The sequence below is a fragment of the Thamnophis elegans genome, chromosome Z (assembly GCF_009769535.1).
Source record: "Thamnophis elegans isolate rThaEle1 chromosome Z, rThaEle1.pri, whole genome shotgun sequence".
Taxonomy (NCBI): domain Eukaryota; kingdom Metazoa; phylum Chordata; class Lepidosauria; order Squamata; family Colubridae; genus Thamnophis; species Thamnophis elegans.
The window spans coordinates 94,927,670-94,942,284 of NC_045558.1; the positions used below are offsets into that span (position 1 = coordinate 94,927,670).

A 14,615-nucleotide genomic window follows, 5' to 3' on the forward strand; every position below is an offset into this window, starting at 1 on the left:
TGGCTAAATGAATAGGCAGCTTGTACATTGGCTGAAGCAGGAGAGTCCATCCACCAGAGTTCTTAAATCCCAATCCCTACATACCTGTTGTAGGCAGCAAGAGGCACAGAAAATGTGAGAGAATAGCACAGTGAGCAATAGCAAAAAGAAAAACTAAGAGAAGGATGAAGAGAAAGTTAAGTGAGCAAAAGAAAGATCCAGAAAACCAATTGAATGGAGTTGATGGAGCAAGAGAGGATGATGGAATGAATGAGAGCCATGAGATGAGTAACAGAGTGAGAGGACTGGAGTACTGAAGGCGATGGAGCAAAAGCAAGTGATGAAGTGATGATGGCAGCACAGTGAGTGATGGAGTGATGAATGAGAAAGATGAATGAAGAAGACAGTATGAATGACTAACAGGCAAGAGAAAGTGAGGCAGCCTGAGTGTTGAGGAATAATCTTTGGATCACCAACAAAGTGGACCGGAGCTGCAACACCTGATCCACAGAAAGTCCCTTGCACCCTGCAGATCAGAATTCTGGCAAATGGCTAAATCAGGAGGTTATGAGTTCAATCCTAAGTAGAGACAGATGTAGGGTCTCCTGCTTGGGCAGGGAGCCGGACTAGATGACATGCAAAGTCCCTTCCAAATCTGTTAATCTATTAAAATTGGTTTCCAGCCCAATTCTCTATTCTCTCGACTCTTCATGTTAGGAAGAGTAATTGCAGGAAATCCACCAATCTTTTTTCTTAATGTGTCCCACATCAAAAACCCCAAGGCAGCACTCACTAGCCTTGTAACTGGGGCAGAATAAATTCCAGTATCAGGGAGAAACACTTTTGTATCACCTCACAGACTAGAAGAAAATGCATTAAGCCAGCTGGACATGTTCCTTAATCCATTTTATCTTCTAATTTTTGGGTATGGAGTACAATAGTACAATAGCAAATACAGCTTTGTTCACTTCTGATTTATATTACAGATATATCAACAGTTATTTCCAATTGCCAACATACTTACTAATATATTTTCCACATTATAATAACATGTTTTGTTTCATTGTAGTTTATGGAATCAACCAGTTTTCTGGATGTTATGGCAAGCAATTAGTTCAAATACAAATACATTTGGCATGACTTTTAAATAATTTTAGGAGAAACTTTGAAACTCAATCTCCTAAAATTCCAAGATTCACTTACACAAAAAAGTGTGATGGTGGTAGAAAATAGCTCTCTTGCCAACAAGATAAAGGTAAAGGTTCCCCTTGCACATATGTACTAGTCGTTCCCGACTTTAGGGGGCGGTGCTCATCTGCATTTCAAAGCCGAAGAGCCAGCACTGTCCAAAGATGTCTCCATGGTCATGTGGCTGGCATGACTAAATGCCGAAGGTGCACAGAATGCTGTTACCTTCCCACCAGTTGGTCCCTTATTTTTCTTCTTGCATTTTTTACATGCTTTCGAACTGCTAGGTTGGTAGAAGCTGGAACAAGTAACCGGGAGCTCACTCTGTTACGCAACACCAGAGATTCGAACCGACAAACTGCTAACCTTCTGATCGACAAGCTCAGCGTCTTAGCCACTGATAATAAAGGTAAATGTTTTATTGGAATTCATTGGGAAGTTGTTTGGGGTTTTGTAATCCTTTTCATAACTGCTGTTGGCAATGACAGAGAATGAATAAGTGTGAGACTTTCTCTAATAAATATTTAATTCCCAGTTTTATCTGAGGTTTCAATCACTCCATCAGGAAGGTAGCTCACCCTTGCTGAATATATGTGGGCCGGCTTTGACTCTGGAATTATGTGCAGAAGTTGTTCACAGAGAAGAAATTCAGCCTGCAGCATTTGTGAAGACTAATAGAGCAAATAAAGGTGAGAGCATTTTCTAGTTAGAAAGAAGAATAAGGCTTTGAAAGATCTGAGGAGAAATATAAAGGACACATTTAACCCAGAATTCATGTATATTGTCCTGTGCTTTTGAAAATGCTGCAATTTATTTAGCATTGTTATTCTTTTAATTGTTCCTGCTAACTCTTAGAATACACCATGGAACAGTATATCTGAAAGTCATCTTTTGCTAGTAGAAATTGATAAATTGGCCATACCTGTTCTGACCTAGGCTTCCCAAGATCATGAATCAAACTCTTTGTTCCGACAAAAACCCCTTTTATTAATTTGCTGTGAACTCTGCTCATTCACATCCAGCAAAGTCTTTTGAGGGAGGATTTACAGTCACAGACATTATCTGGCTTGCAAAGCTGCCAGGCCGATATCTGCAAAACTTGGCAAGGAGTCTCAGAGAGTCACAAACCAATTAAGCGAACTAATTGTCTCCTGAAAACTCCATTCCCCTTTTGCTCCTCTTTTATTTCCTCTGGGAGGGGCCATTCATCGTCCACTTGTGGCCTCACTCCCAAGTCGACCCCTGTTATTTAACTGTTCCCTTTGTCTGCACATGCACACACTGGGAAAAGGCTCCAGCTGTTCGTCTGACTCACTGATGTCAGACTCTGAAGACAGCTGATAACTGCCATACGGCTCTGGCCCATCTCTGCCTCCGATACAGGCCCTCATCAGAGCCTTCTCCAGACTCCAGGACTGGGCCATGTTCCTCCCCAACCTTGCCATTGTCTGAATCTGCTGCTAGATCTGCTGGCTGCTGGTGGGCCACAACTATACCTTTTGCTCTACATGTGACTCCAATATTTCCCTTTTATTTTAAATCCTCTGGAGCCTTCTAAGCCTACACTACTGAAGTAATATAGCAAACTGTTATAGTAATGATGCTGCTATTTCTTGATGATTTTTGAGGGAAAATGAAAATGAGGGAAAGCTATTAAGATAAATTTAATCTGCCACTGATTTATTTTAACTATAACATTAAAATCTTTTAAGGGGAAAAAGACGGAGACCATGCTAAAAATTAACTCCTTGCTGCGCCATAATACCGGTATTGTACTTCGCTCTGTAATTCTTCTATGTATCTCTTTCTTCAATTTATTCACTTGGCACAATGACAGTTATGATTATGTACTACTAAAACTCATATCTGTAACCTTAAACTGGGCAAAACAATGCATTATAGAACAACATTGTATGTAACAAAGTACCCCAAATGGGCGTCCCAAAGCATTCTTACATAAAAATATCACAATACCTTTTATGATATAACACAGAATGTCATTAAATATTTCCTGTGGTCAGTTCCTGATGTTTGATGGTGCTATACAGTTCAGTATGGGTTATTTTCAAGGAACATATATTTGAACATTTCCTTTAATTTTTAAGAGCTTTTCCAGTGAAGGCAGCATATTAGAAGCATCAGAATTAATTCTTCTATCCCCACCACCATCCAGTCAGAACTGATGAGGCTTCTTGGATGAGAAGCAAAATATCTTCTTTCTCAAGGAAAAAACATAGTCCAGTTGCCTTTTGAAAAAGCAGAGACAACTTTGAGACAACTGTGACTGAGAATCTCCATTGACATTCATTAAATTAGAACATGGGTCCTCAAACTGTGGCTCGCGGCCCACCGAAGTCATTAATCCAGCTCGTGCAGAACCAGGAGGCTGCCCCAGCCACGTTGCCCCAGCCACTCACTGGTTCCCACCCTTTGGCCAAGCACAGGACTTACCCTTGTGAGCCCCACATGCTGGAACTGGAAGGTAAGGCCAACGTTGGCCGGCAGAGTGCTTCCGGAGGCTGGGGAGGCCAAAAACAGGCCACAGGGAGGCAAAAACAGGCTGTACATGTGGTCAGCAGAGTGCTGCAGGTGGAGTGGATTGGAGGAGAAAGGCTGCCCACTCACCCACCTGTTGGCTGGACTAGTCTTCATGTTTCAAGTGACAAGAAATGTGTTACTTTTGGGGAGACCACAGGATTGCCTTGCCTCCCCGCTGGCCAGCTGGTCTTTGGTGTGCCGCTTTTTGGCCTCTGGAAATCAGATTCCCACCACCTAGCATCAGTTCAGGGGTTCCTCCCCCCCCCCCGGGGCAGAGAGAGAGGGGAGAGGGAAGAGAGAGAGAAAGAGAGAGGGGGAAAGAGAAAGAGAGAGACAAGAGACACAGAGAAAGGGGAGAGGGGCGGGAGATACTTGTTTATTGTAAGTTTCTTGGGGCTGAGAAGAATTGCTGCAAAACTGAGTTTCCTGAAGTGGATCATTACACTCCTACATAATTTGTGTGTATTGTTTAATGGACTAAATTTAATGCTAAATTGACCACACCCACTCAGTCACATGACCACCTAGCCATGCCCACTCAACCAGTCCGTCTCTCCAAAAGTCTGAGGGACTGTGAATTGGCCCCCAGTTTAAAGGTTTGAGGACCCCTGCATTAGACGTTCTGCCACTGTTGAAGGCATTAAGGAATCTGATAAGGAAATATCTATAAAATGATGACCCAGTGGGTCACAGGGTGTCTAGTATTTAATTAAATTTTGAATTATTAAAGGTAAATGCCATATTTATTTCTTGATCAATCCCAATTCCCATACAATAATTAATTTTAATCCGGAAGCTATCATACAAATTAAACATTTTTATAGGTTATAGCCTGTAAAGTTTGAGAATATTTGATTTAAACTGTTGTTAGCCAATGATATAAAATGGACATGGAACAACTCCAATACTTAACAGAACATTTGTGAATCAAATTTAAACACTGTGAACTATGCTACTTTAAATACTATTTGCAATCTGCTTCATATTCCCAAAGGGATGATGGAATCAGTATACCAGTATATTTTTACATATCAAAAATATATATTTTCCTAGGCAACAAATAAGCAAATGTTTAAATATAAATATTAGTTGTCTACGTAAAAGTGAAAAACATTAAGCACAATGATTTCCTTTTATGATGGCATGTTCAGTTTATATAAATGCCACAAATTAATACCAATGTACTCAACAAAACAATATCAATATTCTGAAAAAAGGTTAAATAAGAATCAGGCTATGTACCATTAATATGGCTTGTTCACATAGCTTAAATTTTTATTTGATTTAACAAGTTGCATCATGTGCAATATTTCAGGAACCATGATTTAAAAAACATATTTAGAGTGATTGTGGACATGACAAGCTAAAATATAGTTGGCTAATTTGTGGCTCAGTGTGCTATAAAACCCAGACAAAATTATTAGTTTTGGGATTAGTGTCTGTATCTGCATACATTAACCAGCAACGGGTTTTTAAATTTGTATTGAACCAATCAAAATATCTATATAAGTATTTAATTCTAGTTGTAATTCACATTATTTTGTATATCCTCCTAGGAACTCATCTTAAGGCACAGGGTTTTCCCCTTTCATTTTGAAAATGAAAATGTTATCAAGCATCTGAATGTAAATCATATGACCAGGGAAACGCTGCAATGGTCATTAGTGTGAAAAATCACCATAAGTCACTTTTTTCAGTGCTGTTGTAACCAGGGGTGGGTTCCAGCTTCTGTTACTGCTGGTTCGCTCAGGGATGCACTTCAGGCACGCGCATGCTATCCGTGCTATGCATGCATATGCAGTAGTGAAAAAATTGCTTCTGCGCATGCGCAGAGGTAAAAAACAAGATGGTGGCTCTTAAGGCACTGCTGATAGAATGAGTTCGGGGTGTGACCGGCCGAGTTAAGACCAGCTGAACCAGTCTAAACCGGTAGGAACCCACCTCTGGTTGTAACTTTGGTCACCAAATGAAGTGTTGTAAGTAAAAAAATACCTGTAGTATCATTCTGTGTATGTAGCCCAGGCACAAACTCCTTGGTGTATTATTGGTGAATATCCAATTTCAGACGTGTCAAAATCAAACTTTTCTAAAAGTATCTCCTTGCCCAAAGGAAATTTACATTCAAAATTGTAGACAATCTATCTTTTCTGTGTTATCTATTATTAAAAGTAAAAATTAAAATGGCGTATTACACTTACTTCAAACTTCGGGCTTGTTATTTTATATTCAATTCCCGATCTTTTCCGTTGGCCTATAAAGCGCATCATCCTCAACAAGCACAGCCAATTGTATGCTAGTATGAGGGGAATTGATGAGAATGATATCTCGAGACAGCTGGATGCTTAACCTGATTTGGAAGTTAGTTTTCTAATATTGATAGCACTTGGGAGAGGAAGTGAAAAATAGATCTCCTGAAGTTCTTAGTAATTTTCTTAGTAAATTTGCATATAATGTGCTGAATCTGTGATTACACAAAGCTTGCCTGGACTCGCCTTTAAATAATGAGCCCTGCAATAAGTTACATGTTGTAACATGCCCAGTGAAATAATTAACTACCGTATTTCACTGGGATTATTTTTGTTGACCATTAGAAAGGAAGGTGAGCATTTAATGTGAATAAAATTATAGTGTGTGGGCTGAAATTTTTTCTCAAAGTAGGGCAGTATGAGCGAAGTGATTCTGAGTCATTATGTAATGTTACACCTTTCCTTTTTCCTTTTAAAGACTGTAATAAAGTTTTGAATCTACGTGTGTTGGTTGTATTCACATGACCTATTGAACCAATTTAGCTGTTTTCCAAACATGGCCCTTATATTAGTTATAGTGTATTTCAAACCGCACTCACGCTTAATTGTTTTGCCAAATTTCATTGTATTAACCTGTATAAATCATAACATGCTAATGGATAAGCAAATTGCATTTTCACTTTCAGGATGAACTTAACCAGGAACTTTAAATCTAAAACCACCCACTGGGTCATTGCATTAAATTGAAATTTATTTAATAAATAAAAGCCAATTGCTAGGTTCATGTAACAGCTAAACCAAGTAAGACACATCCCTAATTTGCAGTAAATATTAAGAAAACTAGATTCCATGCCTGACACCTTATGACAATTAGAGAGTCTCAGTCATGTGATGCCCTTTTCTGACAAGCAAAGTCAAAGGGGAAGCAAGATTCACTTAACATATTGCTAATTTAACCACAGCAGCGATTCACTTAACAAACTTGGCAAGGAAAGTGATAAAATGGGCAAAACTCACTTAACAAATTTCTCATTTAGCAGCATACATTCTGGGCTTGATTGTGATCATAAGTCAAGGAAATAGAGAATGTTTGAGGAAGAATTCAACCCAATTCTTCAGCCCATCTTCTGATCAGAGAATCAGAATGCCCTATTGTAGGTCTGTCTCTGTTTTCTCAGTCGCAGTACCCGCTGCCCCCATTAAGATGTGGGGAAACCTGTCGCTTTTGTAAACCCAAGCTTTCAATCAATTTAGACATTTAAAAAAACTCTAATTTAGAAAAAACACAAAATCTTTCTCCTTTATTAAGAAGACTTCTGGAAATGAGGTCCTTGGCGGCTAATGAAGGCTACGAAAAAAATCACTTTGCTTTTACACATGCGCCGATACAGCATCAATTACTAAATGTGAGCATGCGCAAATCGCTTCACGCACGTTCGTCGTACGAACCCAAAATCTTTCCCAACTCCGCCCCGTGCTAACATACCAAGAGATGTGCGCAAGCGTAGTAATATTTTGGAGGATACCATTTGCCCCTCTTTTGAGGGGAGAAAATATTTTTATTTACACGTAATATCACCTGTCTTCCTCGATATATCCTTTAAGGTCAGACTTAAGGGTGTAATAGCAAATAAACAGCATTTTAAGAAGGCGTGGGGAAGACAACGCGAGACAGGATCGGGGTGAAAGCGAGTGGTACAGCCCATTACGTGGATGGATTGGCCCCTCCTTCGTCACCTTTCTTTCTTTTCAGTGCCGTCGGCCTTGCCGCCATGAGGTAAGATGTTCGCTATGATGGGACTTAAGGACCTGGGGTGAGCCTTAAGTAGGGAAACTCAAGAGTTACGGTTGGCGAAATGGGTCCGAAAGGCAGCTGGAAAGCCTTCCGTGGGGAATGGAGGGGCGAGGGGTTTAGGAGAACGAGGAGGGCGGCCTAGAGGCCTACGAAGCATGGAGAAGCCTGGCGGCGGAAACGTGACTCGTGGCAATCGAGAATTGGGGAAGCCTCGGGATTTCCTACCAAGTATCCCCTTTTGGGGGGATAAGGGAGGCCCTTTTTGTCGGAACAGCCGACGGGGAGAGACTGCGAGGCGCCATGGTAGCTTTGCGGGAGGAAAACGGCGGCGTGGGGGGGGGGGCATTGGTAGCAGACACCGTCGATGGAGGCGGCCTGGCGGTGTTTGGCGCCGCCTGTTTCCAAAGACTTCCTTCCACATCATTCGGTTTCCACTGCGGTCTTTTCGCGTGTCCCTTTTCTTCACGACTAACTTCCATTCTTTAACTGAGATGCAAGAAGGAGACTGGAGGCCTTGTGGAGTTTACCGAACATGTGGTTCTCAAGCGCACGGACACTTTGCGGGTTGCTGTATTTTATAATTCAAACCATTTAGTCCCACCTTACTATTTTCAGCTGAATCTTGCTGTACCATTGCAGAGTAAAAATAGGAGGCCTAATGTTTATTCCAAAAAAAGTCGTCCCCTCGCCCGAGAGGATCTTTTTAATGATAGTTATTGTTTAAATATGCCTCATGCGATTATATTAAATTAACTAGATACAATATTTAGTGGTTCAAATAATTTTGTCTTGTCTTGGTCATGTTACATACAGTATACTACAGAAATGACTACACCCCCTCACATTTTGTAAATATTTAAGTATATTTTTTCATGTGACAAAACTAAAGAAATGACACTTGACTACAATGTAAAGTTAGTATACATTGTATAACAGTGTAAATGTGCTGTCCCCTCAAAATAATGCAACACACAACCATGAATGTCTTAAATATTAATGAGTAAATGTTTAAATATTTACAAAATATAAGGGGGTATACTCATCTCTGAATTACTGTATATCTTCAGAATAATTTTTAATACCAGGCCTGGGTTTTTTACTTATTGAATTTGTTTGTTGCCCATCTCTCTTCAAAGTGGCTCTGGGTAGCTTGCAACATTAAATAATAAAACCATAAAGATAAATTTTTCTAAAAACAAAATTAGAATTTTTTAAAGAATTAGAATTACAATCTCCCCGTAATGTAATGTTGCACAAATGCTTTTCTGTCTCTTGAAGATTTTTGGACTATAAATCTATTCTTGCAATTCAGAGAGATCTGAAAATGAGTTCCTGGTTTGAAGAAAAACCCTTGCATAGAGCAAAATGCATATTATACAGATTCTTATGACAGAAGTCCTCCATCATTATATAAGGCATAGTTTTTAGTTGAACACAGACTACTGAAATAGATGTATTAAGTTGGTAAATTTAGAATAATATTTCTTCCTAAACTTATAGCCATTTCTTCCCAAATACCTACATTCTTGTTCCTACAAGTCATCTGAACAAAATTATCCAAATGTAAGGTATCTTTGCTAATTTGATACCCTTCATTTTGGTTTTGATAATGGGAATTGTAGCCCAGTACATTATGATTCCTGTAAAGAAAACAAAGGAGCAACAGTTGTTTTGTAGAAAAGACCAGTTAAATAACATGTTTGGGGTTTTTTTGTTAATGTTTTTTACCTTGACATTCTCGAATTACAAATCAGATTTAGATAGTGGAATTTCATGATCTCTGTTTAATAAAAGTTGCCCTGTAAGCAAGATTTATCAGACAAAATATGTTAAATCCTTAGTGTTTACATTTAAAAGTTTAATGGGTATGTAGTGATTTTCACAGGTCCTGATTATTTAATCAGCATACAGGCTGTTGCCTAGAATTCCCACATAAATACAGGTAATCCTTGACTTACAACAGTTCGATTGGTGGCCAGTCAAAAGTTACAAAGTCACTGAAGAAATGTGATTTATGACTGTTTCTCGCAATTACGATCTTTTCAGCATTCCCCATGATTATCAAAATTTAGATGCTTGGCAACTGGTTCATATTTATGACTGTAGCCATGTCCCACTATCACATCTTTTGCAATCGACAGTCAATGGGAAATCCAGATTCACTTAACAAACGATTACTAACTTATCAACTATAAGTGATTCACTTAACAACTGGCAAGAAAGGTGATAAAATTTTGACAAAACTCACTTAACAAATATCTCACCTAACAAAATAAATTTTGGGCTCAATTGTGGATATAAGTGGAGGACTACCTGTATATTATTTTGTCTACTCAAATTAGTTATATTTAAAGACAGAATAATTTTCCATGTCATCTTCAGAAATCAGGTTTTTCCCTGGATGACTTCCAACTTACATGTAATGTTTCTTTTCCTTAGTATGTTAAGGCTGCAGAAGAGGCTGGCTTCCAGCGTTTTGCGATGTGGAAAGAAAAAAGTATGGTTGGATCCCAACGAGACCAATGAAATTGCTAATGCCAACTCTCGTAAGTATCAATGAATAGGAAGCCTACGTTGTAGCATTTAGAGGCATGTAAAGCATTTTCAAATATAACCATTCCTTTCCAGCTTCAGAATGGATTGCTTATACTATTTTGAAGTCAGTGTTCTGTTTTGAAGTTGAATACCTACTAGCAAGATCAAAATAGGTTTTCCAGTATTGGAACATGTTTGATAAGGCTGCAGAGATTTGTTCTGACCTCAAAATAGCTGATTGGATTATTTTATATACCTCAAATAATGCCTGCTTATGTTTAACAGCATTTCTGATTGTAATGTGAAATAGATTTACATACTTAAAGGTTATGGTTCAAAAATAAGTATCTACCCAGATTTCACTTTTATAAGCAGTGTGTTTGAACAGTAGCACAATCTCATTTTTCAACTAATTTCTTTTAGACTAAAAATAGATGAGTTCATGAGAAAAATGATATCAAAAACCAACTAACTAATGTTTTAACTTGATTTGGAAACTGAAAATTTAGAGCAGGAAGTAAGCATACTTGCATATATTTAGGTAAAGTTATAAAGTACTTCATGTGATGTCTACCTTAGTACCATCTGTTAGTAATTGATTTTCTGCCACTCTAGGTCAGCAGATCAGAAAACTAATAAAAGATGGCCTGATTATCCGTAAGCCTGTGACTGTTCACTCAAGAGCTCGATGCAGGAAAAACACCTTGGCTCGTCGAAAGGGCAGGCACATGGGCATTGGTAAGTATTGGTTGCCCCTGCTATATATCAAATTGTAATTTATTCATTTATAGATACTTGTATGATAATATATTCAGCTTACAATTCTGAAATGATAGAAAACTAGTTTTATGTAGACTACTGTAATGATAAGGCACAGAAAAGCTTTAAGGTTATAGAGAAATGCAAATATTCAAAGTACAAATATTAAATATCAAAAATTGATTAACACCGACCTCCTTTTGCTCTCCAGGGAAGAGAAAGGGTACAGCTAATGCTCGTATGCCAGAAAAAGTCACATGGATGAGGAGGATGAGGATTTTGAGGCGTCTTTTACGCAGATACAGGGAGTCCAAGAAGATTGACAGGCATATGTAAGTCTAGAAGAGAGTGCACTTACAGGTCCTGCCATTTAAAAGATGTCACTTTATTTTTGTTTACTTATGGGACCTTTTTCCCCCACAACGGAACATTCTAGATAAATCTCCTTAGCAATGTTGATTCACAGTCAATTTCTTAAATAAGAGTTCACAACTTCTGCTGCACAGCAAATTGGAGAAAGCATATAAAAAGAACAAGGACCACATTTCAAGTGCCATGGCAGAACATCTAGACAAATACTCCTATTAAGGTAGCGTGTTTACTCAGTATTGTAAGATGTATATTCAATTCTTTTTCTCTGCTTTACAGGTACCATAGCTTGTATTTGAAGGTGAAAGGTAATGTGTTCAAGAACAAGCGGATTCTGATGGAGCACATCCATAAGCTAAAGGCAGACAAGGCTCGCAAGAAGCTTCTGGCGTAAGTATCTTACTAAGTCATTAGACAGATTTATTTACTCAATAATGCTCCTTTTTTCTTTTCATATGAAGAACTACATATGATAGTATTAACAGTTTTGAATATAACACTACTGAAAAGGTGTTACACATTAAGAACTGAAAAGTGGAAAATAAGGTTCAATGTGTAGATTTTCTGCTTTGGAAGTGATTCAAAAGAATCTGGTTACAGCATTTATTGAAAGAATTTTATTAGAATGCAGTAAATAGACAATATGTCATATAAATTCATCAAAAAACCTGCAAATTCTGAATATTTTTTGACATGAAAAACTCAAGTAAGTATAATGATTAGCAAGAATTCTTAATATGATTACTTGGTTATTTACATACCTCCAGTGTGGGAATTGATCAAATTAAAGTGTATCTGTTAATTTGCAGCAGAAAGTGAAAATTAGTAATGAGGGTTTTAGAACCCTAGGAAAATATTTTCTGCAAGGAATCAATGCTTAAGTAAACATTGGGAGGGAGTTAGTTAACTTTAGTTTGTATTAGAGAGATGAATAAATCTTTAGGGTACTCTTCATAAATAGCAAGATGGCTATATTTTAGTTGAAGAAAAAGAAAAACCATTCCGACCTCTTGTAAACGGTAAGAATATTTCTGTGGGAAAAGATTAGAATTTAATCTGGGAAGAGAAGTATGTTTGTTAAACTAATAATGTTGGGGAAACACTTGACGCAGCTGAAACAGATAATCACTGGATGTCTCAAAGGTAATATTTCATTGCTAAACTATCTGAGCGCTCCTTTATTCTTCAGTGACCAGGCTGAAGCCCGCAGGTCTAAGACCAAAGAGGCCCGTAAGCGTCGGGAAGAACGTCTCCAAGCAAAAAAGGAGGAAATTATCAAAACCTTGTCTAAGGAAGAAGAAACTAAGAAATAACTTCTGCCTTTTTGTGTACATAGTGCTCAAAGGGTATCTAATAAACTTCTTCAACAATAGCAGTGACCAGTACCTTTTTCTATGTAGGAGGGGGTCAATTGAGAATAAAGTAGGTTTTACTTTCTGGAATAACATGTTTTAGCTAAATGTTTGTCTTTTAATGCTTTGGTTCAAGCCTGTATAATATAACTACTTACTTGATTTTAAATACTTTCTGTATTTAATTTCTACTTTCTTAGTTAATATATGTATGAAGATTTAAGCTTTTAATCAAAAACTACTTAGATTGCATGGAAGCTAGCCAGAATATTATGTGCTAGTAAAAAAAAAGTGTGAGGAAGGAATACATTTGAATAGAAGGATTTCATTCTGTGATATCGAAAGTAAACCCCCATTCTGTTTTCAGTCTGCAAATCATTAATATTTAAAATACTTTTTTAACTTGAAGAATTAGTACACATTGTTTAGATACCACTTAAGTTTTATATATTCCGATAATGACAGCAGAAGCTACATGAGAAGAGGACTTGGGATCCACTAGGGCAGCCAGGGGTGGCTAGTTTAGTTTAGGGCAGATGCAGCCCCAACTAAGAATCAGGTGGAGGATCTGGAATGAGTATCCTCCCCCGGCTAGCCAGTGAGAGGGACTAGCTGAGATAGGAGGTTGTGTGTGGTGGTGGGAAATGGAATGGTGGTAGCCCTGTTGGTGCTGAGAGCTTAAGCTATAGCATTGGGAGGGGGGGTTCCCTCCCTCACCTTCACCCACCCACCCACCCCATGTCTGCAGGAGTGAATAGAGCGGATGGCGGAATCTTTGGCTCTAGAAAGAGGGAGGTAGGGAAATCACCTTGGGGAACGAAGGATGGAACAATACATTTGAGTGGTGACAGGCATGGCATGTTGGATGGGAGCCAGAAATAGGCTGTTACAGGGAAGATGACTCCAATGTCAAACTGGCATGATCCAGCCCCCTGGGCTCATTCCCAGTACCCGAACAACATCCCTTCAGAGGCCTTTGGGTTCAGTTGCTACTGGTTAATGCCAGGCTCCCCTTATCTAAAATCTTACTGAAGAACCAGCCAACCTGGCATTCATTGGCAAGATTTGGCTGATTGCAGAAGTGGAGATTTCCCTCTTGGAATCTGCCAAGTCCAGTTTAGGGTTGCCAAAGCCCCAACTAAGTGGAGATGATGTGGCAGTGATCAAGAGTCATTTGCTATTCAGTGGTTTCCCCCACCCCAGTTCCTGGTTGTGTTTCTGAAGCTGGACTGAAAAGATCAGTTGGGAGTGTTGCTATTGTATAAGCCTTCCTGCTGCATAACAACCTCCTGCCTGCTTTGGCATTGGGAGCGGCCAAGGAATTTATGGTTACCATGACAGCCACAGGCCTATCCCAAATCGCCTCAAGTCAACTCAGAACAGTGGTCACACAACATACTTTTTCTTGTCAGAATAATGGTAAGGTGACTTGGTAGAGACCCTAACATCTCTACTGTCATGCAGACATCATGCCCTGGTGTCCTTGAGATACTCTTGTGCCGCCACCTCTGCAGGGAGGCTGGACCACGAGTGGTCCATCCTTGATGACTAATGGCCTCAAATGAGTTCCAGAGGGAGTTGGGGGACATCTTAGGGACTTTGTCCATGGCCCTGCCGAAACCTTAGTAATGGCATGTAACCAAAGGGCAGCCAGGAATTGAGATGATCAAGCACATGGCAACCTCTTAACCCATTGTTCCTAGTGATGTTGGAAGAATGAGGCTTGGGTGATCATCTCCAGGACCATATAGAGGCATGTTATGGGACAGAGATGGCATTGGTCACACTTGTGGATGATCTCTGGCAAGAGCGAGATGAGCTAATGTATCCATCTTCTCTTGATCTCAGAATCGC

At 39.1% G+C, this 14,615-nt stretch overlaps 1 protein-coding gene across 1 annotated transcript; it reads left to right on the top strand.

Moving 5' to 3' along the window:
- Window positions 1–7,622: 7,622 nt before the first annotated feature.
- Window positions 7,623–12,786, top strand: RPL19 (ribosomal protein L19). The gene is made up of 6 exons (XM_032235492.1): window positions 7,623–7,728; window positions 10,186–10,292; window positions 10,897–11,019; window positions 11,252–11,372; window positions 11,689–11,799; window positions 12,599–12,786. The coding sequence occupies exons 1-6, from the start codon at window positions 7,724–7,726 to the stop codon at window positions 12,720–12,722; spliced, it is 591 nt and encodes a 196-aa protein (XP_032091383.1). The 5' UTR covers window positions 7,623–7,723; the 3' UTR covers window positions 12,723–12,786.
- The last annotated feature ends 1,829 nt before the right edge of the window (window positions 12,787–14,615 follow it).